Source organism: Haliaeetus albicilla, chromosome 29 (assembly GCF_947461875.1).
Source record: "Haliaeetus albicilla chromosome 29, bHalAlb1.1, whole genome shotgun sequence".
NCBI classification, from domain to species: Eukaryota; Metazoa; Chordata; class Aves; order Accipitriformes; family Accipitridae; genus Haliaeetus; species Haliaeetus albicilla.
Window position 1 is genome coordinate 3,660,298 of NC_091511.1, and position 23,919 is coordinate 3,684,216.

The following is a 23,919-nucleotide window of genomic DNA, read 5'->3' on the forward strand; positions in this document are numbered from 1 at the left end:
CGCCGTGGGCGGGGCCTCCAGGCGGGGCGGGGCCTCGCCCCTGCCTCGTGCTGGGGGCGTGGTCTCTCGGCCGTTGGTGGAGGGGGGCGGAGCCTCCCGCGGGGCCGTTGATGGGGGGGCGGGGCCTGGCCAACGGCCGTTGCCGTGGAAACCGCGACCGACGCCGCGGGGCGGGACCCCGGCGCCGTTCTCGCGTCCCCATTGGCGCGCGGCCGGCCGTTACCGGCGGAAGGGGGCGTGGCCACACCCGGCGGCGCTCCGCCATGGCGGCCGGTGTGGAGGACGGTCTGGGGACCGTGTGCTGGTGGGGGCTGTCCCCGGCGCTCGACCTCCGGCAGCACCGTGAGCCCGGTGATCCCCCCCCCCCCCTCCCGGTACCCCCCCGGTGCCCCCGGTCCCCTTCCCGTAACGCCGCCTGTCCGCAGTCCCCCCGGACCCCGACCCCGAGGCGGAGGCGGCGGTGCTGCTGGTGGGCGCGGCGGAGGGGCGACATCTCCTGCTGACGGTGTCCCGGGCCCGGCGGGGGCCCCCCCGTACCACCACCGTACGGCACCGGCACCGCGGGGCGGGGGGGGACACGGAGGGTCTCGGAGCGCGGCGGGGGTCCCGATTCTGGGGTAGAAACCGGGGTCCCGGGGAGTTACCGGGGCTCCGGGGAATCACGGGCGGGGGTTACCGGGGGAGGCTACCGGGGGGGTGTCCCGGTGTTACCGGGAAGGGGGCGGCCCGGGTGTTACCGGGTGTCCCCGGGCAGGTCGGGGTCTCGGTCCTGGGCAGATATCGGGTTCCCGGTGCTCCGGGGTGGGGTGAGGTCCCGGGCAGGACGGTTGTTACCGGTGGAGGGGGGGTATCCCGGTGTTACCGGGGGTCATCCCGGTGTTACCCGTCGTGTCCCCCCCAGCTGTTCGTGGCGGAGCAGCGCCCCGAGGCCGTGGCGCGGCAGCTCCTCTTCCTCCTCCTGGCGCTCGAAGCCCCGGGACGCTCCGGACCGGCAGGTACCGGGAGACCCCCGGGACCCCCCCCCCCCCAACCTCTTCCCGGGACCCCCCCGCCCAAATCCCCGTTGTCGTCCCCCCCCCCCCCCCGCAGCTCGCGCCGCCGCCCTCCTGGAACTTTTGGGCTCCGTCCGCCTCCGCGCCGCCACCGCCGCGCTGCTGACCGGGGCCGCCGGCCGCCTGCGCCGCTGGATTACCGGGGACCGGTACCGGGAGGGACCCGCCGACCTGGGGCTGATGAAGGTCAGAGTCCCGGGGGGGGAATCCTGGGGCTGTCCGGTACCGGGGGTGGGGGGAACCGGGGCTGTCCGGTACCGGGGCTGTCCGGTACCGGGGGGGGGGAACCGGGGCGGGGGATCCCGGAGGGTCTCTGTTCCCGGTACCGGGGATTTCGGGGCGGGGGGGGGCTGCCGGTGCCGTACCGGCAGCTGCCACCGGCAGTGCCGGGAACGGGACGCGTTGGAAACCGTCCTGCGGCGCTGGGAGCGACCGGAGCCGGTACCGGAGTCCCGGGATTGGGACCGACGGCTGCGGCGGCGGCTCGGGACGAGATACGAGGCGAGAGCGGCGGTGGCGGACTGGGAGCTGCGGATGGGGCTGCACCCCCGGGGGGTAACGGGGGGGGGGGACCGGGGGGGTACGGGAGGTACCGGGAGGGGGACACGGGACCGGGGGCTGCACCCCCGGGGAGTAACAGGTTGGGGGTCCCGGGGGCTGTATCTCCGGGGGGGGAAGAGGGGGGACGGAGGGTAACGGGAGGGACCGGGGGGTACCGGGGGAGGGTACGGGGGGCACAGGAGGTACCGGGGGCTGCACCCCCGGAGGGTAACGGGGGGAGGGACACGGGACCGGGGGCTGCACCCCCGGGGGGTAACAGGTTGGGGGTCCCGGGGGCTGTATCTCCGGGGGGGGAAGAGGGGGGACGGAGGGTAACGGGAGGGACCGGGGGTACCGGGGGAGGGTACGGGGGGCACAGGAGGTACCGGGGGCTGCACCCCCGGAGGGTAACGGGGGGAGGGACACGGGACCGGGGGCTGCACCCCCGGGGGGTAACAGGTTGGGGGTCCCGGGGGCTGTATCTCCGGGGGGGAAGAGGGGGGACGGAGGGTAACGGGAGGGACCGGGGCGGGGGGAACCGGGGGGGTACGGGAGGTACCGGGAGGGGGGATGGGACCGGGGGCTGCATCCCTGGGGGGTAACGGGGGGGGGACAGGGGGTACCGGGGGGGTGCTCTGGAGTACGGGGGCAACACCGGAGGCTATGAGGGGGGGGATGGGGTTGCCGGGGGGGGGCAATGGGGAATATGGGGGGGTTCGGCGGGGGTCCGGGGGGCACCGGGTGGGGATGCCCGTGGGTCCATGCCCCCCGCCCCCCCCCCCAGGCCACCACCGTCTCCCCGGGCGAGTTCGGGCTCTGGCGCGAAAGCGGCGTCGCCTTCGTCCCGCGGGGGGGGGGCGACGTCCCCAACCCCACCCTGCAGAGCGGCCGCCTGCCCCGCGCCGTGAGTGGGACCGGGGGGGGGGGTCCCGGGGTCACTGACACCACCAACCCCCCCGCCGACACCCCCCGCCGACCCCCCCCCAGGACGGGCAGCCGGGGCCGGACCTCGGGTACTGGGGGGACACCGTGACCGGACCCTTCCTGGCCTTCGGCTTCGCCACCGACCAGCGGCGGAGCCCCGGGAAGGTGATTGGGGGGGGGGGGTGTCGGGTGGGGGGGGTCGGGTGGGGGGGTCTTGAGGGACTGACGATGCCCCCCCCCGCAGACAGCCACCGAGATCTCGCTGGCCAACGTCACGGCGATGCTGCACGAGTTGCTCACCGGGACCCCCCCCGAGGAACCCCCCGGGGACCGGGACCCCCCCGGGGACTGGGACCCCCCCACCGACGGTGACCCCCCCGAGGACCAGGACCCCCCCTGCGACGACACCAGCCCCCTGGGTGAGCGCCCCCGGGTCCGACTCCCCCCCGCCCGACCCCCTCCCCCGGTTCCCGCAGCCCCCCCTGACCCCCCCCCCCGCCGGTTCCCGCAGGGCCCCTGGTGTCGCTCCCGGTCCGGATCCGGTTCCTACCGCTGGGCAGCGCCCGCCGGCCCCCCCCCCCGCGCCCGCCTGGGGGGGCACTGCCGGCTCTTGCTGCTGGGCTGGAGGTGGGGGGGCAAAGAGACCGGGGGGGTCTGGGGGGGGACCCGAGGGGGTAACGGGGTTCCCGGGGCGGGGGCGGGGGGGGGCCGGACGCTTGGGTCCTTCAGCCCCCCCCCCGACCCCCCCAGGTCGCTGCAGGAGCTGACCCCCGAACTGGGGCAACTGGCGGCCCCCGGGGCCACCCTCCTGGTGGAGCTGCCCACGTACGTACCGGGACCCCCCCCGGGAGCCCCCGGTCCCCAATGTCGCCCCCCCAGGGTCATGACCCCTGATCCCCCCCCCCCCCAGGTTCGTGCCCACCCTGCGGCAGCCCCAGCTCGACGCTTTTCGGGCGCAGGCGGCGGCGCTGGCCCGGGAGAGCGGTTTTGAGCCCTGGGGGGGGCCCGGGGAGCCCCCGGCCTGCGCCCGCTTCAGGCGGCCCCCCCAGCCCTGACAGCCCCAAAATCGCCCCCCCACCCCCTCTCAACACCCCCCCTCCTCCCCCGGCTCCCCAGCACCGCCTGGACCCCCCCGACCGCTCCCCTCGGGGGGGGGGGCTCCAGGCTGGCCCCGAGGCTCCGCCCCGTCCACGATGCCCCGCCCCCCGAGACCCCGCCCCATCTACGAGGCTCCGCTCCCGCCCCTTCTACAAGGTCCCGCCCCCGCCCCCGCCCCACGAGGCCCCGCCCCATCTACGAGGCCCCGCCCCCGCCCATTCATAAGCCGCCGCCGCCGCCGCGATCTCTCGGCTCCGGCTCCGCCAGGTAACGGGGGCGGAGGGGGGGGTCCCCGGGTCCCCTTTTTGGGGCGGGGGGAGGGGGGGAAATCGGTCATCACCGGGTAGGGGCTGGCAGAAGCCTGGGTCCTGTCGGGTCAGGGCGGGAGGGGGTCCCCGGGGCTAGGAGAGGGGTCCCCCGGGTCACTTGGGGGCCAAAAGGGGGGGGGGGCTCCCCGGGGCAGGGGGGGGTCCCCGGACGCCCGGAGGGGATGGGGGGGGTTCGCAGACGCCTGGGTCCTGTAGGGGGGGGAGGGAGGGGTCTTTGGGCTGGGATGGGGGGGTCCCCGGACGATTGGGTTCTTTGGGGGGGGGGGTTCTCTGGGGCTGGGTCCTGGGTGCCCTTGGGGGGGGGAGGCTGGGCTGCCTGGACGCCTGGGACCCCGGCGGGGGGGGAGGTTGTCGATAAGGGTTATATTTAGCCCCCCTTATCGGCTCCGGAGCTGCCGGCTCCATATAGGGGCAGCGCTGGGTCTGGAGAAGGGCGCCCCCCCCCCCCCCCCGGACCCCCGCCCCATCCCCGCTCCTGTCTTCCAGCACCGGGACGAGCAGCATGGCCGAGGAGTGAGTGGGGCCAGACTGGATTTGGGGGGGGGATTGGAGTGGGGGGGGTCATAGCGGGGTCGGGGGTTTCTGACCTTTCTGTCTCCCCCCCCCACCAGGGAGGACGTGCCGGTAGGTTGTTCCCTGCCACCCTTGGGGGCCCCCCCGTGCCCCTTCCCCCACTGACTTCCCCCCCCCGGACACAGCACCCCGAGGAGGAGGAGGAACCGGGGGTCCCCGCGCCCCCCCCCGCAGCCGCCCCCCCTGCGCCGCAAATCCTCGGCCAACTACCGGGCCTACGCCGTGGAGCCCCACGCCAAGGTGGGGGGACACACGCGTGGGGATGGGGGGGGGCACAGGGTTCCCCCAGCTCTGCCCCCCCCCCGACACCTTCCCTCTGTCCCACAGAAGAAATCCAAGATCTCGGCGTCCCGAAAGCTCCAGCTGAAGGTGAGGGGTGGGAGTGGGGGGGCTCCCCTATCCTTGGGGGGGGGGTCCCGGATACTGGGGTCCCTGCTGAGCCCCCCCCTCTTCCAGACGCTCCTGCTGCAGAGGGCGAAGCGGGAGCTGGAGCGGGAAGAGCAGGAGCGAGCGGCGGAGAAGCTGCGGCACCTGGGGGAGCTCTGCCCCCCCCTCGCACTTGAGGGGCTCAGCCTCCCCCAGCTCCAGGTGGGGGGACATGGGGGGGGGGCACATGTGGGACACGGGGCGGGGGGGCTGCCCTGGCTGGTGACACAGGCACACACGGGGAATGGGGGGGGGGGACACGACACAGGGGCATGGGGGGGGCAGATATGCCAAGGGGACTGGGGGGGGGGAGGGAGGACAGTAGGGCCTGGCGAGATGACACATGGGGGGGGACACACGATGACATATGGGGGGGGTCTTTGGTTCTTGGGTGCGGGGTCTGGTGGGATGACAAATGGGGGGGGTGTAACATGATGACACATTTGAGGGGGGGGTCTTGGGTGCAGGGCCTGGGGTGATGACACATGGAGGGGGGGAAAACGATGACATATGGGGGGGGTCTTTGGTTCTTGGGTGCAGGGTCTGGTGGGATGACAAATGCGGGGGGGGGCGCAACATGACGAGACATTTGGGGGGGGTCTTGGGTGCGGGGCCTGGGGTGATGACACACGGGAGGGTACGTGGGATTTTGGGGGGGGTGATGACACATGGGGAGGGGTCTTGGGTGCGGGGTCTGGTGGGATGACAAATGGGGGGGGGGGTGTAACATGATGACACGTTTGGGGGGGGGTCTTGGGTGCGGGGCCTGGGGTGATGACACACGGGAGGGTATGTGAGATTTGGGGGGGTGATGACACATGAGGAGGGGTCTTGGGTGCAGGGCCTGGTGGGATGACACATGGGGGGTGGGTGGGTCTTGGGTGCAGACTGTGCCCCCCCCCCCCAGGAGCTGTGCCGGGAGCTGCACGCCCGCGTGGGGCGCGTGGACGAGGAGCGCTACGACATGGGCACCCGCGTCAGCAAGAACGTGGCCGAGGTGAGGACCCCCTAGCCCACCCCCCCCATGTCCCCAACGGCAGCCCCCCACAGCCGATGACTCCATGTCCTCCCCCCCCGCCCCAAAAAAACGTCCCCAAGATGGAGGAGCTGCGCCGGCGGGTGGCCGGGGGCCGCTTCGTGCGCCCGGCGTTGCGGCGGGTGCGGCTGTCGGCCGACGCCATGATGGCGGCGCTGCTGGGGGCCAAGCACCGGGTGGGCACCGACCTGCGGGCGGGGCTGCGGCAAGTGCGCAAGGACGACGCCGAGAAGGTGGGTGGGTGGGTGACGCCGGGGGGGGTGGGGGACATTTTTGGGGGGGATGGGGTCACGGTGGGACACCAAGGTCACGGGGGACGCGGGGCATGGCCAAGCGCCGTGGGTGTGGCTGGGAGGAGGCGGGGCAGGGGGGGTGTGGCTGCGCAGGGCGTGGTCCTGGGGTGAAGGGCGTGGCTGTGGGGTGTGCCCCGGGCGTGGCCGTGACGTGGCGGGCGGGGCAGGAGAGCCGGGAGGTCGGCGACTGGCGGAAGAACGTGGACGCGCTGAGCGGGATGGAGGGGCGCAAGAAGAAGTTCGAGGCACCTGGGGGGGCCACGGCCTGAGGGTGAGACATGGGGACCCCCCCCCCCCCCCAAAAATGGGGACCCTCCCACCCCCAGGGCCTATCCGGGCCCCTCCTCCCCTCCCTCAGCTCCTCTTCTTCTCCTGCAGGCAGAGCCGCCCCCCCTGGACCCCCCCAGGGACCCCCAGCACCATCAGCACCACCAGCACCGCACCCAGCACCTTTATCCCCTTCCCAATAAACCCCCCCAGCATTAATTAACTGACTGAGGAGTGATGGAGCGTCGCCCAGGGCGGGGACCCCCCCCCCCCGTACCCAAGAGCCAGACCCACTCATTTTATTCCATCTCCTTTATTAACGACCCCCCCCGTTGACCTACTGACCTTTGACCTTTCAATTTTGGGGGGGGTCCCGGCTGGGGGAAGGTACCCATAAGGCTTTACAAGCACCAGCATCCTTTGCAAACCCCCCCCCCCCGGGGCATCAAGTGGGATTTTCCCACAATGCCCTGGGGTGGGGGATGACCCAGAAGCCCTTGGGGCGGGGCTGGGGGTACCCAGAAGGCACTGCATGGGGGGGGGTGTACCCAGAAGCCTTTGCAGCTGGAGCCCCCCCCGGTGGGGGGGGGGAGTGGGGGTGCAGCTCAGAGTATTGCACAGGGGGGGCTGGGGAGCCTGAGCTGGGGGCAGGGGGGTAAGGGCAGGTACCCCGGGGGGGAGGAGGGCTGGAGTGTTTGGGGGGAGTCTGCCCCCCACCCTGGGGGTATTTGGTGTTGGGGGGGGGAGCAAATACCCCAGAGGGGGCTGGAGTGTTGGGGGGTGGGGGTAAATCCCCCCACCCGAGGGGGGGTGCAGGAGGAGTTATCTGTCCCCCTCCCCCCCTGAGTATTTGGTGTGTTTTGGGGAGGGGGTATTTGCCCCCCCCCCCCGGGGTATGCTGAGGGAGAGGCAGAGCCCCCTGGGGTGTCCAGCGCCGTGGGGGGGCTCGGCCCCGCTCCGGGGTCACAGGGGCTGGGCCCACTTGCTGGGGACACGGCCGTACTGCAGGGGAGGGGGGGCAGGGGGTCATGGGGGGGGGGGGGGGGTGACTCCCCCAGACTCCCTGCCTCCCCCCCCATGTCCCTCCCCGCTCCGTGTCCCCACCTGGATGTCGCTCAGGACCCGCAGGAATCGCTGCGCCAGCTCAGGGCCGTGCTCCATCGTGGGGACGGTGTGCCACTGGGGGGGGTGGGGGGGTCACAGAGGGGAACAGGGCCCCAAGACCCCCCCAGGGCCCCCACATCCCCACCCCCACCCCTCATTGCCCACCCACAGCCGTGCCCTGGTACCCTTCTGTCCACCCCTTCTCCCCACCCCAGGACACCCCACACAGGTACTGGGGTCCCCATCACCCACAGCCCCCCCCCCCAGAGCACCATGTAGCCCCCTCCCCAGGACATATCCTGCAGGTATAGGGGTCCCTGCCTCCCCCCCAGCCCCCCTGTACCCCCCCCTACCTTTCCCCCGTAGAGGATCCCCCCCACGGGACACACCACGCACGCCGTCCCCGATCCGAACATCTCCCGCAGCCGCCCCTGGGCCAGCGCCCTCAGGACGGTCTCCATGGGGAGGGGTCCCTCGCGCACCCCAAACTCCCCCTGCATGGGACAGAGGGGTCAGTGGGGGGGGGGGGAAGGCCCTGCACCCCCCTCACTGCCCCTGAACTTGGGGGGGGGGACATGGGGGCACCTCATCCCCACCCATGCCGCCGTTCCCACTCCGGGGTCAGCTTCCCCCATGTGGCCCCCCCCTCCACGTCCCTGTTCATGCCCCATCTCCCCCTTCCCAATTCCCCAGCAGCCTCCACTGTCCCCCCCGGCTCCCCATTCCCCTACATCACCCCCCCCATGTCCTCCCTTCCCTCCTAGCCCCCCCATACCCCCCTCTCCCCATACCTCCCCTTCCTCCTGTTACCCTGTGTCCCCCCATCTCCTCCCCATTCCCCCACATCCCCCCCCCATGTCCTCCCTGCCCTCCTAGCCCCCCCATACCCCCCTCTCCCCATACCTCCCCTTCCTCCTGTTAACCTATGTCCCCCCCCCCCATCACCCGTCCCCCCCCCGTACCCACTCCCGTGCCAGCTCCAGCAGACTCTGACGCGTCACCCCGGGCAGGATCAGTCCGTCCAGCGGGGGGGTCACCAGCTCCAGCTCTAGGCAAGGGGGGGGTGGTGACAGAGCAGGAGGTGAGCACCATCCCTCCCATGCCCCCCGTGCCCCCCCCACCCCGTGCCCCCCCGTACCTCCATCCTCGCGGTGCCAGAAGACGAAGAGGTTCATGGTGCCGACCTCGGTCAGGAGCCGCTCGGGGCCGTGCAGCCACAGAACCTGCTGGCAGCCCTGGGTCTGCGCCGCCCGCTGCAGCGCGATGGTGGGGCCGTAATTCCTGGGGGGGGGCACGGCGGGGTGGGGAGCACATGGACAGCCGGCACCCTGCACCCACCCACCACCTCCCCCCGCCCCGCTGCTCCGTGTGCCTGGGGCCACCCCAATGCTTGGGGTCCCCCCCAGACAACGGGGTCTCCCCAAGTACCCACATGCCCCCCCCAAATATCCAGATCTGCCCTCTGAACATCTGACCCCCCCAAAAAACACCTGGGTCCCCTCCCCTGTCACCTGGGTCCTGCGCCAGCCACCCAGGTCCCCCCCCATGTCAGGGACCCCCTCCTGGACCCTTGATCCCCCCCGTCCCCGGCCCACCAGTGCCCACTCACCCCCCCAGTTTGCAGTGGCCGGCACCCCCAGGCCAGGCACGGGTGTAGGTGGGGTCAGCCAGGAGCCCCACGGGGCTGAAGTGACCCCCAGGGAAGTAGGGTCCCACGGGGCAGAGGATGACGAAGAGCAGCGCCCGCCCAGGGGGGGCCACCCCCAGCGAGGGCTGACAAGAGGGTCAGCACCCTATAGCCCCCCCCCCTCCCCAGGGCACCCTGTAGCCTCCCTGGGAACCCCAGCATCCCCCCAGGACTCCCCAAAGACCCTGGAGCCCCCCCAACCCCATGAGTCCTCCCCAGAGATCAGGATGACACAACCCCCCCCCCCAGACCCTGTGATCCCGCAGAGACCCCCCCAGGACCCCTATACCCCCCCAGGGCACCCTATAACCCTCTCAGAGACATCCCCAGGACCCTGAAATCCGACAGAAATCCCCATAACCCCACAGGCGCCCCCCCCCCCCCCCAGGACACCCCTAGGTCCCCTGTGAACCCCCAGGGTACCCCACAACCCCCTAAGGGCACCCATAGCCCCCCCCAGGACACTCACAGCCCCCCCCAGGACACCCATAGCCCCCCCAGGGGGCCCAATAATCCCCCAGGGCACCTATAACACCCCCAGAGACGCTCCCAAGACCCCAGAGACCCCTGTAATTCCCCCAGGGATCCCCCCCCAGACCCCGACATGTCCCCCCGTCCCCCCCCCACCTCGGTGCCGATGAAGGTGGGGCGGATGTAGAGGCTGGCGGAGTCGGAGCGGGGCACCCACTCCTGCTCCAGCCGCAGCAGCGCCCGGATACACTCCAGCAGCTCCGATCGGTCGAACGCCTGCGGACACCAGTGGGTGACCCCCCCACCCCAAGGACACCAGTGGGTGACCCCCCCCCCCCACTGCCCTGATCTCCCCGCAGGGGGCCCAGGCATCCAGGCCCCCCTCCCCTCCGCCTCCAACTCACCGGCAGGCAGACCCTCTCGGCCGAGCGCTCCATCCGTTCCATGTTCAATTCGGGGCGAAAAAGCCGGATTTTGTCGTCGGAGCCTCGGAAGGCCTTCATGCCCTCGAAGAGCTGTGGAGGGGGGGTGGTGTCAAAAATCATGGAAGGGTCAGAGGTCAGGGAGGGGACACGGGGGTGGGGGTGTCACAGGGGGGTTTTGGGGGGGGTCCCACTGACCTCGACGGCGTAGTGCAGGGCGGAGGAAGCGGGGTGCAGGGACAGGTCCTGGAAGGGGCGTATGTGGGGGCGGCCCCAGCCGGACCGCTGGGTCCACTCGATGGTCAGCATGTGGTCGGTGAAGATCTGCCCGAAAACCAGCTCCCGGGGGTCCGGCTTCGCCTTGGGGCTACGGCTCCGCTCCACCTCCAGCTCCGACGCCTGCGGACCCCGGCGGCGGGGGGGTCAGGGGGACCCCAGCATCTGGGGCAGGGGCGGTTCAGGGGGCCCTGGGGGGGTCTGTGGGGGCTCAGAGGGACCCAGGGGTCTGGGGTCTCCCCACCTGGGGAGGACCCCGGCGTCCAACTTACCCTGAAGACGTGGTTGTAGCCTCGCCGGGGTCCCAGGAGGGTGACGAGGAACTGGGGGGGGGGGGTGGTCAAGGGGGGTCGGGGGGGGGACCCAGGCATGCGGGCCCTTCCCCCCCGCCCCAGTTCGTCCCAATCTGGGACCAGTAACAAGGGAGGGTGTCACGGGATTGGGCGGGGAGGGGGAACCTGGGTCCCCGCCCCCCCCACCCTGGACTTTGCCCCCCACCTCCGCCATCGGCGTCAGAGCGGGGGAGCCACCCGGACGCCTGCGTCCCCCGTGGGGCCTGTGGAGAGAAAGGGGCCTGGGGGGGGACTGGGAGGGTAATTGGGAGGACCGGGGGGGGCACTGGGAGGACTGCGGGGGGCTCCAGTGAGGGGTGGGGGGCACTGGGAGGCCAGGGGAGCTCCAGTGAGGGCCTGGGAGGGCACTGGGAGGACCAGGGGGGGGCTTCAGTGAGGGCTGGGGGGCACTGGGAGGACTGGAAGGGGCTCTAGTGAGGGCTGGGGGGCCCGGGAGGGGCTCCAGTAAGGGCTGGGGGGCACTGGGAGGCCCGGGGAGGGCCCCAGTAGCGACTGGGAGGAATGAGGAGAGCACTGGGAGGTACGGGGGGCTCCAGTGAGGGGTGGGGGGCACTGGGAGGACCATGGGGGGCTCCAGTGAGGGCCTGGGAGGGCACTGGGAGGACTGGAAGGGGCTCTAGTGAGGGCTGGGGGGTGCTGGGAGGACGGGGAGGGGCCCAGTAGGGACTGGGAGGAATGAGGAGAGCACTGGGAGGTACGGGGGGCTCCAGTGAGGGGTGGGGGGCACTGGGAGGACCATGGGGGGCTCCAGGGAGGGCTGGGGGGCACTGGAAGGACCAGGGGGGGCTCCAGTGGGGGCTGGGGGGCACTGGGAGGACCGTGAGGGGCTCCAGTGGGGGCTGGGGGGCACTGGGAGGACTGGAAGGGGCTCTAGTGAGGGCTGGGGGGCACTGGGAGGGGCTCCAGTAAGGGCTGGGGGTCACTGGGAGGCCCAGGGAGGGCCCCAGTAGGGACTGGGAGGACTGAGGAGGGTACTGGAAGGTACGGGGGGCTCCAGTGAGGGGTGGGGGGCACTGGGAGGACCATGGGGGGCTCCAGTGAGGACTGGGGGGCCCGGGAGGGGTTCCAGTGAGGGCTGGGGGCACTGGGAAGCCCGGGGGGGGGCCCAGTAGGGACTGGGAGGACTGAGGAGGGTACTGGAAGGTACGGGGGGGCTCCAGTGAGGGCTGGGAGGCACTGGGAGGCCAGGGGAGCTCCAGTGAGGGCCTGGGAGGGCACTGGGAGGACTGGAAGGGGCTCTAGTGAGGGCTGGGGGGTGCTGGGAGGACGGGGAGGGGCCCAGTAGGGACTGGGAGGAATGAGGAGAGCACTGGGAGGTACGGGGGGCTCCAGTGAGGGGTGGGGGGCACTGGGAGGACCATGGGGGGCTCCAGGGAGGGCTGGGGGGCACTGGAAGGACCAGGGGGGGCTCCAGTGGGGGCTGGGGGGCACTGGGAGGGCACTGGGAGGACCAGGGGAGGCTTCAGTGAGGGGTGGGGGGCACTGGGAGGACTGGAAGGGGCTCCAGTGAGGGGTGGGGGGCCCAGAAGGGGTTACAGTGAGGGCTGGGGGTCACTGGGAGGACCGGGAGGAGCACCAGTAAGTGCTGGGAGGACTGGGAGGGGCTCCAGTAAGGACTGGGGGTCACCGGGAGGACAGGGGGAGGGCTCCAGGGAAGCCTACGAGGACCCGGCGGAGGGGGGGGGTCCGGTAGGGACTGGGAGAACTGGGGAGGGCCCGGGGGACCCCGCCCCGGAAGCAGTTCCCCCCCCCCGGAAGCGCCCCCCCCTCACCGCTCCGCCGCCCCGGCACCGGGACCTCAGCGCCGCCGCCATCGTTTCACCGCCGCGCGCCCGCCCCCGCTCGCGGCCAATGAGAGCGCGCCGCACCACCCCGCCCCCGCCGCCCGCCAATGGCAGCCGCTCTCCTCCCCGCCGCTCGGCCGCGACCCCGCGGCCAATGGCGAGTGCCGCCGCCGGCCCGCCCTCCCGAGACCACGCCCCTCTTGGCGGAAAGGGGGCGGAGCGAGGCGGTGGGCGGGGCGAGCCGCCGTTGCCGGGCAACGTCAATAAAACCCGTTTTCCCGCCCTCCTCTTGGTTGTGGGGCGCCGCCTTGAAAAGCCACGCTAGCCACGCCCCCTGCCCCGCCCATTTGCATTCCGGCCCCGCCCCCCGTCGCCGCTGACTCCCTCTGCCCGGAGACCGGGCGGGGCCCCTCCCTTGGGCGGGGCCCCGCCCTCCTCCCAAATCCGATGAATGGCAGCACCCGGACCTTCCCCCCCCCCGGGGCACGGGCGAGGCCCCGACACCTGCCCCCCCCCCCCCCAACACCTGGGTCCCCTGGGGGCTTGGGTGTGACCCGGATCCCTGGGTGTGGCCCCCCCCAATCCCCCCCCCCCCGACACCTGGGTCCCCCCTCCACCCCCAGACAGAGGGGTCGCAGGGTCTGGGGTCAGAGGTCAGGAGCAGGTCAGAGGTCATGCCACCACCCCCCCCCCAACCTTCAGGGGCAGCCCCTCACCTCTGCCAAGTGCCCCCCCCCCTTCACCCCACCCCACCGCACCACGTCCTTGCGTGGGTGAGTGGGTGGCCGCCGCCCATGGGTGGGGCGGGCGGGGCTCCATCACCCCCCAACACCGCGCCCGGGCGGGTGCAGACATGGAGCCAGCGTCGACGGAACCGCAGCATCGCCCGGATGCCGGGGTCCCCCCCCCCGAGTCGTGTCCCCCCCCTGGCCCAACCCGCTGGGGCATCTGCTCGGCCGGCCGGATCTGCCACGACTTTTTGGTGGCCCTGAAGACCCTCCCCCCCGAGGAACACACGGTGCGTCCGGACACCGGGGTCCCCTGGGCGTGGGGGTCCTGGATTTTGGGGTCCCCCCCTTGACCCCCCCACCCTTGTTCCCCCCCCCCAGGCGGTGGCGGTGGCCGCCCGGGACCTGCCGCGTGCCCAGGACTTCGCGCGGCGCCACGGGTTGCCCCGGGCTTACGGCTCTTACCGGGAGCTGGCGGAAGATCCGGACGTGGGTGAGACCCCCGGCGGGGTGTGGGGGCAAGGGGGGGGCGACCAGGGTGTCACCCCCCCCCCCCACAGACCCCAAGGTGGTGGGGGGGGGCTGATCCCACCCCGACACCTGGGTCCCCGGGGTGGGGGGAGGCGCTGAGGGGGACGCAGGGGTGCCCGGAGGTGCTGAGCTGACCCCGGACCCCCCTTGCCCCCCCCCAGAGGTGGTGTACGTGGGCACGGTGAACCCCCAGCACTTGCCGGCCGGGCGGCTCTTCCTGGCCGCCGGTAAGGCCGTGCTGCTGGAGAAGCCGATGGCCGTCGGCGCCCACCAGGTCCGGGAACTCGTGGAGGCTGCTCGCAGCCGGGGGGTCTTCCTGATGGAGGTGGGGTCCCCAGTGCCCCCCCCCCAGTCCTAGTCCTGCTCCTGGTGACAGCCCATCCCACTCCCAGTACCCCCCACCCTGCTCCCAATGACTCCCACTCCACTCCCACTATTCCCCGAGTCCCAGTCCTGCCCCCAGTGACCCCCCCATCTTGCTCCCAGTCCCCCCCATTTCTACCACCCCTAATTGTCCCCATTTCCAGGTCTCCCAGTGCCCTCCCCCATCCCACAACTGTCCCTATTCCCAGGGCTCCCAGTGCCCTCCCCAGTCCCAGTTCTGCCCCTGTTCCCAGTGGTCCCAGCCCCACCTACTCCCCCCACCCACAACTGTCCCCATTCCCAGTCGTGCCCCCAGTGACCCCCCCATCTTGCTCCCAGTCCCCCCCATTTCTACCACCCCTAATTGTCCCCATTCCCAGGGCTCCCAGTGCCCCCCAGTCCCAGTCCTGCCCCCAGCGACCCCCCCATCCCACTGCCCATAACTGTCCCTATTCCCAGGGCTCCCAGTACCCTCCCCAGTCCCAGTTCTGCCCCTGTTCCCAGCCCCCCCTACTCCCCCCACCTGCAACTGTCCCCATTCCCAGTGCACCCCCATTCCCAGTCCTGCCCCCAGTGACCCCCCCATCTTATCCCAGTCCCCCCTATTTCTACCACCCCTAATTGTCCCCATTCCCAGGGCTCCCAGTACCCTCCCCAGTCCCAGTTCTACCCCTGTTCCCAGCCCCCCCTACTCCCCCCACCTGCAACTGTCCCCATTCCCAGTGCACCCCCATTCCCAGTCCTGCCCCCAGTGACCCCCCCCATTCCCAGTGCTCCCAGTTCCCCCTATTCCCCCCCATAACTGTCCCCATTCCCAGTGCCCCATCGCCCCCCTCCCAGTCCAACACCCATAACCCTGTCCCCATTTCCAGTCTCTCCCATCCCAATAACACCATTCCCAGTCCTACTGCCCCCACGTTCCCAGTCCCCCCACCAATGGCCCCGCTCCCCCCCCCCCCCCCAGGGTTTCTGGACCCGCTTCTTCCCAGCCTGGAAGCGGCTGCAGGAGCTGGTGGCCGGGGGGGCCCTGGGGGAGCACCGGATTCTGCGGGGGGCTCTGGCCTTCACCCTGGGGGACGTGGAGCGGGTGCGGGAGCCTGGCCTGGCCGGGGGGGCCTTGCTCGACCTGGGGGGCTACGGGCTGCAGATGGCCACTGCCCTGATGGGGGGGGCACCCTGCAGCCTCAGGGCCCACGGCTGCCTCCACCCCTCCGGTAAGAGATGGGGGGCAAGGGGGGGCAGTGGGGTACACTGGGGGGCAATGAAGTACAATGGCGGGGGGGAGGATGGGGGAGAATGGTTTATACTGGGAGGGCACTGGAGGGGAAGGGGGGGCAATGGGGTACAGTGGGGGTGGGAGAGGATGGGGGAGAATGGTGTATACTGGGGGGGGCACTGGAGGGGGACAATAGGAATGGGGGCTGTAGGGATCCAGCGGGGGGCACTGGGGAGATGAGGGGGGGCAACAAGGGGGCTGGAAGGGCTCCCCTGCAGGGGGTCTAAGGGGAGGGGGCTGCTGGGCCCCTGAGGGGGTTTGGGGGCCCGGGGGGGGGGATCTGGGGGTCCCAGTGCCCCACAACTGTGGGGTGCAGGGGTGGACGAGACGGTGACGATGACGCTGGAGTACGAGGGGAACCGCCAGGCCGTGCTGACCTGCTCCATGGCGGCGGAGCTGCCAGGGGGGGCTGCCCTGGGGGGCACCCAGGGATGGGCCGAGGTGGGACCGGGTCCCCCAGGGAAAGGGGGGTGTCTTGGGGGTGGGTGGGGGTCACCCATGGTTGGGGGAGGAAGGCCTGGATGCTGGGTCCCAGTGGGAGGTGGGGGGGTGTCCTGGGGAGCACCATGGATGGGGAGGGGGGGTCCAGATACCTAGGAAGGTGGGGGTCATGGGTGGGGGGGCAGTAGGGGAGGGATTGTGGGAATATCCCGGGTGGGTGGGAGGAAAGCCCGGATGCCGGGGTCCCCTGAGGAGGGTGAGTGGGGGTCCTGGGGGGGCACCATGGTGGGGGAAAAGGGTCAAGACAGCTGGGTTTCCTGGCTGGGGCTTAGCACCCCCAACTGGGGGGGCTCCAGATGCCTGGGTCCCCGACTTGGGGGACACATGCAGGGAGCCCGTGCGCCCCCAGGTCACTCATGTGCCCCCCCCCCCCCCAGTTCCCCAGCCACATGAACTGCCCAACAGAGCTGGTGGTGGGGGACCGGCGAGAGGTCTTCCCCCTGCCCCCCCCCTCCCAGCCCCTCAATTTCCCCCACGGCACCGGCCTGCGCTACGAGGCCCAGCACGTCCGGGAATGCCTGCTGCAGGGTGAGTGGGGGACCCCCAGGGGGTGGGGGGCACAGACAGACACCAGGGTCACCCTGACACCCACCCCCGTTCTGCCCCCCCCAGGTCTGACCGAGAGCCCCGTGATGCCGCTGGCCGAGAGCGAGCTCATCGCCCGGCTGCTGGACGAGGCGCGGCGGCAGGTGGGGGCTGTGGGGCCAGAGGGGGGCTCGCCGGGAGCCCCCAGCCCCACGGCGTGAACCCCCAGCCCCATACCTCAAAAAACAATAAAGAGCTAAACCCACCCCAGGCTGTGTTTTCCCCCAGGCTATGTTTTCCTTACCGCCTCCCCACGCCCCCGCCAGTCCCCCCAGTGCAGACCAGTCCCCCCAGTACAGAACCACTACCGCGCCCCTTTATTCAGAGCAGCAGCCCGTGCTGGCGCAGCACGGCCGTGAACGGCGCCGTCTTCGCCTCCACATTGCGCTCAGCCCGGCGCCGCAGGCTCTGAAATGGGGAGGAAAGCATTAAGGGGGTGCCCAGCGTCCCTGTGGAGGGGTGCGCAGCCAGGGCACCCCCCCACAGTCCTGTTACAGAAAGCCCTCCCCCGCAGTGCTGAGCCCCCTGCGGTGGTTTCCAGGATGCCCACGCGTGGCAATTTCAAGCCCCCCCCCCCCCCCCCCCCCCCAATTTTTGGGGAATCTCTTTCTCACCATCAGCTTCTTTTTCTTGTTGTAGCGCAGCTTCGCCTTCTCTTTCCTTTTCTCTTCCAGCGCCGCCGTCACTGCCTGGTACTTCCAGCCCACCTCATGTGCCAGCCGGCCCAGGAAAGCAAACTGGGGAGGGGGCACAGGGGGGGTCAAGGGGGGACCCCGGTGGTGGGGGAGCCCCCCCGGACCCCCCCCCACCTTACCTTACGGGTGGGCTTCAGGCGGATGATCTTGAGAGCAGCTGGAACCACCATGCGCTTCCGCTGCCAGAGGAAGAGCATCACTGAGGGGGGGGCTGGATTTGGGGGGTGACAAGGGGGAGACAAAGAGAGATTTGGGGGAGAACAAGGTGGGGGGTTTGGGGCAGCCACAGTGCCTCAGTATCAAAGTTTCTCTCAAGGATCATCGAACAATGTAGGTAAAAGTGCATCATTGACACAGAGCGGCAGATTTGGGGGTCCCATGGGGCTGGGGGGGGTCCTGGGGTGATTTGGGGGTCCCCTCACCTTGTCATAGGGCGGGGGGATTCCATCGAACACCTTCAGCCTCTCCAGTGCCGCCTGGCCTCGCTTTGTCTTGTGGGGCAGCATCCCTGGGGGGAGCACGGGAGGGGTCAGGGGGCTCTAGGAGGGCACCCCGGGGTTTGGGGGGTCCCCGGCCCCCCAAACTCACCTCTCACCGTCCGCCAGAAGATGCGGCTGGGGGCACGGAAGTGGTAGGGCCCCCGCGAGGGATTGGTGTTCATCCGCTTCCGCAGGAAGGCCAGGAACTTCACTGGGGGGGCGGGCAAAGCGTTATTCCCTCGCAAAACAGGGGAGACCCCGGCGTCCAGGGCTCCCGTTACACCCCCCGGTAACCGCCCCCCCCACCCCACTCACGTTTGTTGCGGTAGAAGTTGCCGGAGATGTTGATGCCCTCACAGCGCACCACGACCACGCGCCGGCCTGCAGACATGGAGGGGGCACACACAGGGACATGGGGGGGGGGACACACGGACACGGAGGGGAGCAAGACACGCGGACACGGCTCAGGGGCGGCAGCGACCGGACCCACGCGCCTTCTCCCCCCCGGCCCGGCCCGGTCCCCCCGGCGCTCAGCTGGTAGTGCATGAGGCAGCTCTCACGGTCGTGAGACTCAACAGCCGAAGAGGCTTCATCCCCGCGCCAGGGGTCCCGGTGTCCCCGGAAGGTCCCGGTGTCCCGGGGAGGGGAGGTCCCGCACTTACCCAGCAGCACCTGCTTGGCCACGATGGCCGCCAGCCGGCCCAGGAGATGCCCGCGGCCATCGATCACCAGAACCTGCGGTACCGGGAGGAGCGGGGGAGGGTCACCGGGGGGTCCCAGAGGCCCCCAGGCCCCCTCGGAGGCCCCACGTGGACGCGCTGCTCCCGGCTCCCGGAGCCCCCCAGGCTACCCCGGGGCTCCGCACACCGCCCCCCACCGCCGAGACCCTCCGCCGCCGCCTCCCCGGCCCCCCCAGGGCCTTCCCGGCCGCCCCGACCCCCCATCCCGGGCCCACCCGGTCCCCGGGCCCGCACCCGCGGCTCCGCCATCGCCGCCGCCCGCTCGGGAAAGAGGCTCCGCCCCGCGCTCGCCGCGGGGTCGTCCCTTCCGGCGGGGGCTGAGCGCAGGGGCGGAAGTGACGTCACGCGCGGGGCGGAAAGCCGGCGCGACGCTCCGCAGGCAGCCGCCGTGGAGGGCGGAGCCCTCGCGCCTTTCTGGCGTTATGGAAATGAGGGGGCGGAGCCTGGGCCCTCCCTCACCCCGCGGGGTCCTAAACCCCTCGGCCCCCCGGTGACAACTCCCAGTGCCCCCCACTCCCCCCGCCATGTGCCCCGTATCTCCCAATACATCCCCCAGTGCCCCCCTCCAGTACCTCCCAGTACCCCCCAGTACTAGCAGAACAGGCCCGCAGTTCACACAGACCCGAGGGGCCGATCCGGGGGCTGCAGCCCCCCCTGTATTTATATATGTACAGCGCGGAGGGGGGGGGGGAGGGGGGCCAGCCTTGGGGGGTCCTGGGGCACCGGGGGGGTGCTTTGAATGGGGGGGGGAGTGGGCCGCGATACCGGCTCGGGGAGGGGGGGGGGCTCCGGTGGGGCTGGGGGCGTCCCGGGGTGTCCCTGAGGGGGGGGGGGTTGGTGGTCCCAGGGGGGCTCGGGGGGGGTCCCCGGTGGTCCTTGGGGGGCTCGGGGGGGGTCCTCGGCGGCGGTGGGGGGGGCTCACCCCTGGGTGTCCCCGCGGGGGCCGGGGGCGGGGGTGGTGCCGGTGGCCCCGTACCCCGCGGGGGGGCCGCCCGGGGGCCCCCCGCCGCCGCCTCCTTCCTCCTCCCCCTCCCCTTCCTCCTCCTCGTCGCTGTCCCCGCCCCTGGGCGCCAGCGGCTCCGCCTCCTCGCGCGGCGGCTCCGCCCACCGCTGCGGCTCCCCCGAGGCGAAGACGCCGTAGAAGGCCACGCCGCCGTAGTGCACCAGCGCCGCGATCAGGAAGACCCACTGCCACTCCTCCCGCGTCTGCCAATCCGCCGCCGCCCGCCAATCGGCGAGCCGCGGGGGCGGGAGCGCCGGGGCGAGGGGGCGGGGCCGGGGTTGAAGTGGAGCCGGCGTGGTCAAAGAAGGGAGGGCGGGGGGCAGGGGAGGGGCCGAGGCAAAGGGGATGGGCCGAGGCAAGTGGGCGGGGCCAGAGGGTGGCGGTAAGTATCAGGGTCCTAGAGCCCCCCCCCCCCCCCCCAGCCTCGTGTCCCCCCGCGTCCCACTGCCCCGCACGGGCCCAGTGCCCCCATCACGGTCCCAATGCCCCCTCTTGGGCTCCACCGCCCCCCCCAAGACCCCTAATGCCCCACCCTCCACCCCACTGCCCCCCCGGGTCCCAGTGTCACGCTGTAGTCCCCATTACAGCCCAGGTCCCTATTTCCCCCCCAGGTCCTTTACCCCTCGCCCCGCTCCACCCCCACCCCCCCGGTCCCCCCCACCTTGTGCCGGGTGAGGGCCCCCACGATGAGGGGACAGACCATCCCCGAGAGCGTCCCCACCCCGTTGGAGAGCCCCATCAGCACGCTGGCGTAGCGGGGGGCGATGTCCAAGTGGTTGACGTTGAACCCTGGGGGGGGGGGGGGGGGGAGGAGGGGAGTCACCCACACGTGTGTCCCCCTCCCCGTGTCTCCCCCCTTCCCGCATCCCCACCGGAGATGGCGAAGCCGCTGAAGCCGACGGCCAGGACGAGGAAGGAGATGGCGACGGCGCGGGACCGCGAGTACCCCACCACCAGCAACAGCGTCGCCTCCATGCCAAAACCTGCTGGGCCGGGGGGGAGTCACCCATGGCCAAGGACACCCCAGGACCCCCCCGTCTGCTTCCAGGGACCCCCAGCACCCCCCTGATTGCCCCCAGGTGTCTCCACATCCTCCCCAGGACCCCCAGTGCCCCTGCCCCCCCCAGGTTCTCCCCCATGTCCCCCCCCCAGGTCCTCCCCTTGTCTCCCTCCATGTGGCCCCCAATGTCTCCCCCTCCTCTGCCATGTTCCTCCCCCCCGCGCCCCCCCCCCTCACCGCCGCAGTTCATCATCTTGCGAACGTTGGTGGTCGACATCAGCCCCCGGGAACGCAGAAAATCGGCGATTTGGCCCCCGATGGGGACGACGATCGTCATCACCAGGTGAGGCAGGGCCGAGAGCAGCCCCACCTGCGGGGGGACGTCAGCCGTGGGGTGCCCGGACCCTGGGGTCCCCCCCGGACCCTGGGGTCCCCCCCGAGGCAGGGTCGGGGTCCCACCTTGCTGATCTCGAAGCCGAAAACCTCCTCGAAGTAGGCGGGCTGGCTGATGAGCAGCAGGTAGAAGGTCCAGCTGCGGCAGAAGTTGGCGACGATGATGGCGTAGACGGGCATCGAGGTGAAGAACTGCCGCCAGGGCGTGGCCAGCTGCGGGGGCAGGGCTGCCAGCGACCTCCCGACCCCTGACCCCCGACCCCGCTGACAGCGACCCCCCACCTCCTGACCCAGCACCCACCCACCTTCCCCCCCCCCCCAACCCACCTCTGACCCCTGACCCCGCGGTCAAAGACCCTCAGGACCGACCCGACCCTTAACACCGCCGGTGACCCATGACCCCGGCACCCGCCTCGCCCCGACCCCTCATCCCGGACCCTGCCGGGTCCTGACCTCCGACCCCTGACCCCCCTTCGCCCCGCCCACCAGCAGGGGGTTGCTGCCGACACTCTCCCCGATGCTCTCCTCGATGTACTTGCGCTCCTCGGGGGAGATGGTGGGGTGCTGGGCCGGGCTCTCGTAGGACACCAGCACCCAAAACAGGTACCAGCACACCCCGAAGCTGCCTGGGGGGGGGCGGGTGGGGTCAGGGCAGGGCCAGGCCCCCGGGGTGGGGTGCGGGTGGGGTCAGGTCTCACCGTAGACGTAGAAGACGGAGCTCCAGCCCGTGTACTGCACCAGGACGCCGGCCAGGGGCATCGCCACCACCGCCCCCGCGTAGGAACCTGCGTCGGGGACCCAGGCGTCTCAGAGGGGGGGGGGGTCTGCAGCCCCACTGCCCCCCACCCCCTCGCAACCGCCGCCCAGGGCGGGGCCGGCCCCTCCCCTCCCCTCCGTGGGTGTTCGGGGTCCTTGGTCCAGCCCGCAGACCCTCACCCCCCCCCCCAGGACCCCCCCCCCCCCGTACCGCAGAAGGCCGTGGTCGCCAAGCGGCTCCTCTCCAGGGGCGGGGCCCACTTGCTCCAGATCCCGTGACACGCCGGGTAGGTCACGCCCTGGGTGGGGCAGGGTGTGTGTGTCACACCCAGCCCCGCCCCTTCTCATCTTGCACCCCCACCCTCACCCCACCACCTCTCTCCCCACCGACACCAGCCAATAGGGCGCGGCTGCCCGCCCCCCCGCCCGCCCCACCCTCCAGCCTCGGCAGCCAATGGGGAACGTCCCGGCGGCCCCGCCCTCACCTCCACCAGCCCCTGCATCACGCGGACGGCGATGACGCAGCCCACGTGGGTGCGGGCGGCCGAGGGGATCAGCATGTTGAGGAGCGAGGTGGAGACGATGGCGAGGCCGAAGACCCTGCGGGGGCGAGGGGGAGACGCGTGCGAGGGGGGGGGACACACACCCGCACACGCGTGTGCGGCGGGGGGGGGACGGACGCATGCGAGGGGGAACACGTGCAACGGTGGGGATGCGCGACAGGGCGCGTGCAAGAGGGGGGACGCGCGACGGGTCCGCGTGCGAGCGCTGGGACTGTTGTCCCAACCCCCCCAACCCCGCGCCCCCCCCCCCAACCCACCTGTTGGCTGCAAACTTCTGGGCGATGAAGCCCCCCGGGATCTGGGTGACGATGTACCCCCAGAAGAAGGAGCCGTGGATCATCCCCACTGTCTCAGGGTCCCAGTTGAACTGGGCGCGCTGGGAGAAGGGGGGGGGAACAGGGGGAGGTCACCGTGGCCCGGACCCCCTGAACCTGCCCCCTCCTGACCACAGCCCCCCCCCCCCCGTGTCCCCCGGCCCCCCCGTACCTGCCCGTGCGCCCCGTTGACCATGCTGACGACGGCCACCCCCAGGTTGCAGCGGATGCCGAAGCTGATGCAGAAGCCGATGGCGCAGAGGATGGCGATGCCGTAGCGCCGGGGGAGGCCGCAGCAGGTGCAGTCCAGCACGGGGGGGTGCGGGCCTCCCCCCCCCGAATCCCCCCCGGAGCCCCCCCCAGGGCCCAGCTCCAGCCCCTCTGCATCGTCCTGCCGCCGCTCTAGGGCCCTGGAGGGACGGGGGTCCCGGGGGCTCTGGTCACCCCACGTCCTGGAGCCCCCCCCCGCCACATCCCCACATCCTCATTATCCTGGCCCCCCCCCAGCCCCACGGCCCACCACATCCCTGGTGTCCTCCTGTCCCCGCAGCCCCCGTGTCCTACCTCCCCCCGCCGTGTCCCCAGGTCCCCCCGTGCCCCCCCCCCCCCCCAGGCGTGGTGACAGCAGATTACCACGGGTCTAAATCCCCCGTCTGAGCCCCCGGGGGTGGGGGGGGGACGACGAGAGCGCACACCCGCCGCACACGGGCTGGGGTAGGGGGGGGCCGACAGGGGCACACGCGTGTGCAAGCCCCCAGCCACCCCCTGCGTGTGCTTTGGCACGCTCACGCTTACATAAGCTGGGGGGGGGGTGTGGATTAAGGACAGCCGGCAGCGGGGGGGTCAGAGCCACTGGCACGCGTGTGTGCGCAGAGTGGGGAAAAAGACACCCCCCCCCCGGGCGTGCGGGCAGCCTGAGGGGCCCGGGAACCAGCCCCCCCACCCCAATGCTTGGGTCCTTCTCACCCCCCCCCCCCCAAAGGGTCCCCGCTCACCGGTGCAGGCGGCCCAGCCCGGCCCCCACCTGCCGCCTGAACTCCTCCTTGTTGAACTGCATGGCGGCTCAGGGCACCATGGTCTGCCGGACCCTTGGGTGCCCCCCCCCGGACGCCTGGGTGCCCCCCCCGGACACCTGGGTGCCCCCCCCCTCCCCTGGGCTGGCTCCCCTCGGACGCCCGGGTCCTTTCTCCTCCTCCCGGACGCCTGGGTGCTCTGGGAGCCCCCCCCCTCCCTCGCCGCCGGCTCAGCGCTAAATCCCCCCCGCGTGGGCAGAGCCCCCCCCCCCCCCCCCCGTCTCCGTGCGTGGGGGGAGGGGCAGGCTGCCCGCACGCCTGGGTCCGCTGCCCACGGGGCGGGG

At 71.9% G+C, this 23,919-nt stretch overlaps 6 protein-coding genes and 2 non-coding genes across 10 annotated transcripts; 3 read left to right on the forward strand and 5 right to left on the reverse strand.

The window, feature by feature from the left end:
* Positions 1-168: 168 nt before the first annotated feature.
* DNAAF3 (dynein axonemal assembly factor 3) lies at positions 169-3,592 on the forward strand. Of its 2 annotated transcripts, XM_069774431.1 has the most exons (11): positions 169-342; positions 426-544; positions 902-995; positions 1,090-1,238; positions 1,437-1,607; positions 2,377-2,496; positions 2,580-2,681; positions 2,761-2,935; positions 3,028-3,143; positions 3,267-3,341; positions 3,427-3,592. In XM_069774431.1, exons 1-11 carry the CDS (start codon positions 264-266, stop codon positions 3,505-3,507), a joined length of 1,281 nt encoding a protein of 426 aa, XP_069630532.1. In that variant the 5' UTR covers positions 169-263; the 3' UTR covers positions 3,508-3,592. The 2 variants fall into 2 exon arrangements, 1 of the variants encoding a protein (XP_069630532.1); XR_011322781.1 differs by lacking the exon at positions 3,028-3,143 and having other exon boundaries at positions 3,427-3,563.
* Positions 3,593-3,709: 117 nt separating this feature from the next.
* TNNI3 (troponin I3, cardiac type) lies at positions 3,710-6,788 on the forward strand. The gene is made up of 10 exons (XM_069773884.1): positions 3,710-3,881; positions 4,353-4,456; positions 4,555-4,567; positions 4,629-4,756; positions 4,844-4,885; positions 4,973-5,104; positions 5,850-5,939; positions 6,041-6,211; positions 6,439-6,542; positions 6,650-6,788. The coding sequence occupies exons 1-9, from the start codon at positions 3,710-3,712 to the stop codon at positions 6,538-6,540; spliced, it is 954 nt and encodes a 317-aa protein (XP_069629985.1). The 3' UTR covers positions 6,541-6,542; positions 6,650-6,788.
* A 55-nt stretch (positions 6,789-6,843) lies between these two features.
* Positions 6,844-12,727, reverse strand: LOC138682734 (branched-chain-amino-acid aminotransferase, cytosolic-like). Of its 2 annotated transcripts, none has more exons than XR_011322707.1 (11): positions 12,624-12,727; positions 10,771-10,821; positions 10,421-10,621; positions 10,205-10,315; positions 9,957-10,076; positions 9,252-9,415; positions 8,781-8,923; positions 8,609-8,690; positions 7,996-8,136; positions 7,643-7,717; positions 6,844-7,540 (listed from the first exon to the last, which is right to left on the reverse strand). XR_011322707.1 is itself a non-coding variant. In XM_069774119.1 (11 exons), exons 1-11 carry the CDS (start codon positions 12,663-12,665, stop codon positions 7,502-7,504), a joined length of 1,173 nt encoding a protein of 390 aa, XP_069630220.1. In that variant the 5' UTR covers positions 12,666-12,727; the 3' UTR covers positions 6,844-7,501. The 2 variants fall into 2 exon arrangements, 1 of the variants encoding a protein (XP_069630220.1); XM_069774119.1 differs by having other exon boundaries at positions 8,605-8,690.
* Positions 12,728-13,487: 760 nt separating this feature from the next.
* Positions 13,488-16,912, forward strand: DHDH (dihydrodiol dehydrogenase). The gene is made up of 7 exons (XM_069774124.1): positions 13,488-13,653; positions 13,745-13,856; positions 14,056-14,219; positions 15,222-15,471; positions 15,850-15,974; positions 16,412-16,562; positions 16,647-16,912. The coding sequence occupies exons 1-7, from the start codon at positions 13,489-13,491 to the stop codon at positions 16,778-16,780; spliced, it is 1,101 nt and encodes a 366-aa protein (XP_069630225.1). The 5' UTR covers position 13,488; the 3' UTR covers positions 16,781-16,912.
* Position 16,913: 1 nt separating this feature from the next.
* Positions 16,914-18,854, reverse strand: RPL13A (ribosomal protein L13a). Its single transcript, XM_069774186.1, has 8 exons — positions 18,768-18,854; positions 18,456-18,528; positions 18,109-18,174; positions 17,903-18,004; positions 17,737-17,822; positions 17,434-17,493; positions 17,234-17,356; positions 16,914-17,027 (listed from the first exon to the last, which is right to left on the reverse strand). The coding sequence occupies exons 1-8, from the start codon at positions 18,780-18,782 to the stop codon at positions 16,941-16,943; spliced, it is 612 nt and encodes a 203-aa protein (XP_069630287.1). The 5' UTR covers positions 18,783-18,854; the 3' UTR covers positions 16,914-16,940.
* On the reverse strand, positions 17,601-17,671 carry LOC138682912 (small nucleolar RNA SNORD34). Its single transcript, XR_011322785.1, has one exon. It is a non-coding gene; the product is annotated as a small nucleolar RNA SNORD34 (small nucleolar RNA).
* On the reverse strand, positions 18,318-18,396 carry LOC138682911 (small nucleolar RNA Z195/SNORD33/SNORD32 family). The gene has a single exon (XR_011322784.1). It is a non-coding gene; the product is annotated as a small nucleolar RNA Z195/SNORD33/SNORD32 family (small nucleolar RNA).
* Positions 18,855-19,369: 515 nt separating the features above from the next.
* SLC17A7 (solute carrier family 17 member 7) lies at positions 19,370-23,747 on the reverse strand. Its single transcript, XM_069774064.1, has 12 exons — positions 23,558-23,747; positions 22,735-22,972; positions 22,506-22,624; positions 22,171-22,285; positions 21,897-21,984; positions 21,628-21,714; positions 21,416-21,555; positions 20,996-21,142; positions 20,774-20,906; positions 20,409-20,519; positions 20,198-20,325; positions 19,370-19,739 (listed from the first exon to the last, which is right to left on the reverse strand). The coding sequence occupies exons 1-12, from the start codon at positions 23,617-23,619 to the stop codon at positions 19,452-19,454; spliced, it is 1,656 nt and encodes a 551-aa protein (XP_069630165.1). The 5' UTR covers positions 23,620-23,747; the 3' UTR covers positions 19,370-19,451.
* Positions 23,748-23,919: the final 172 nt, after the last annotated feature.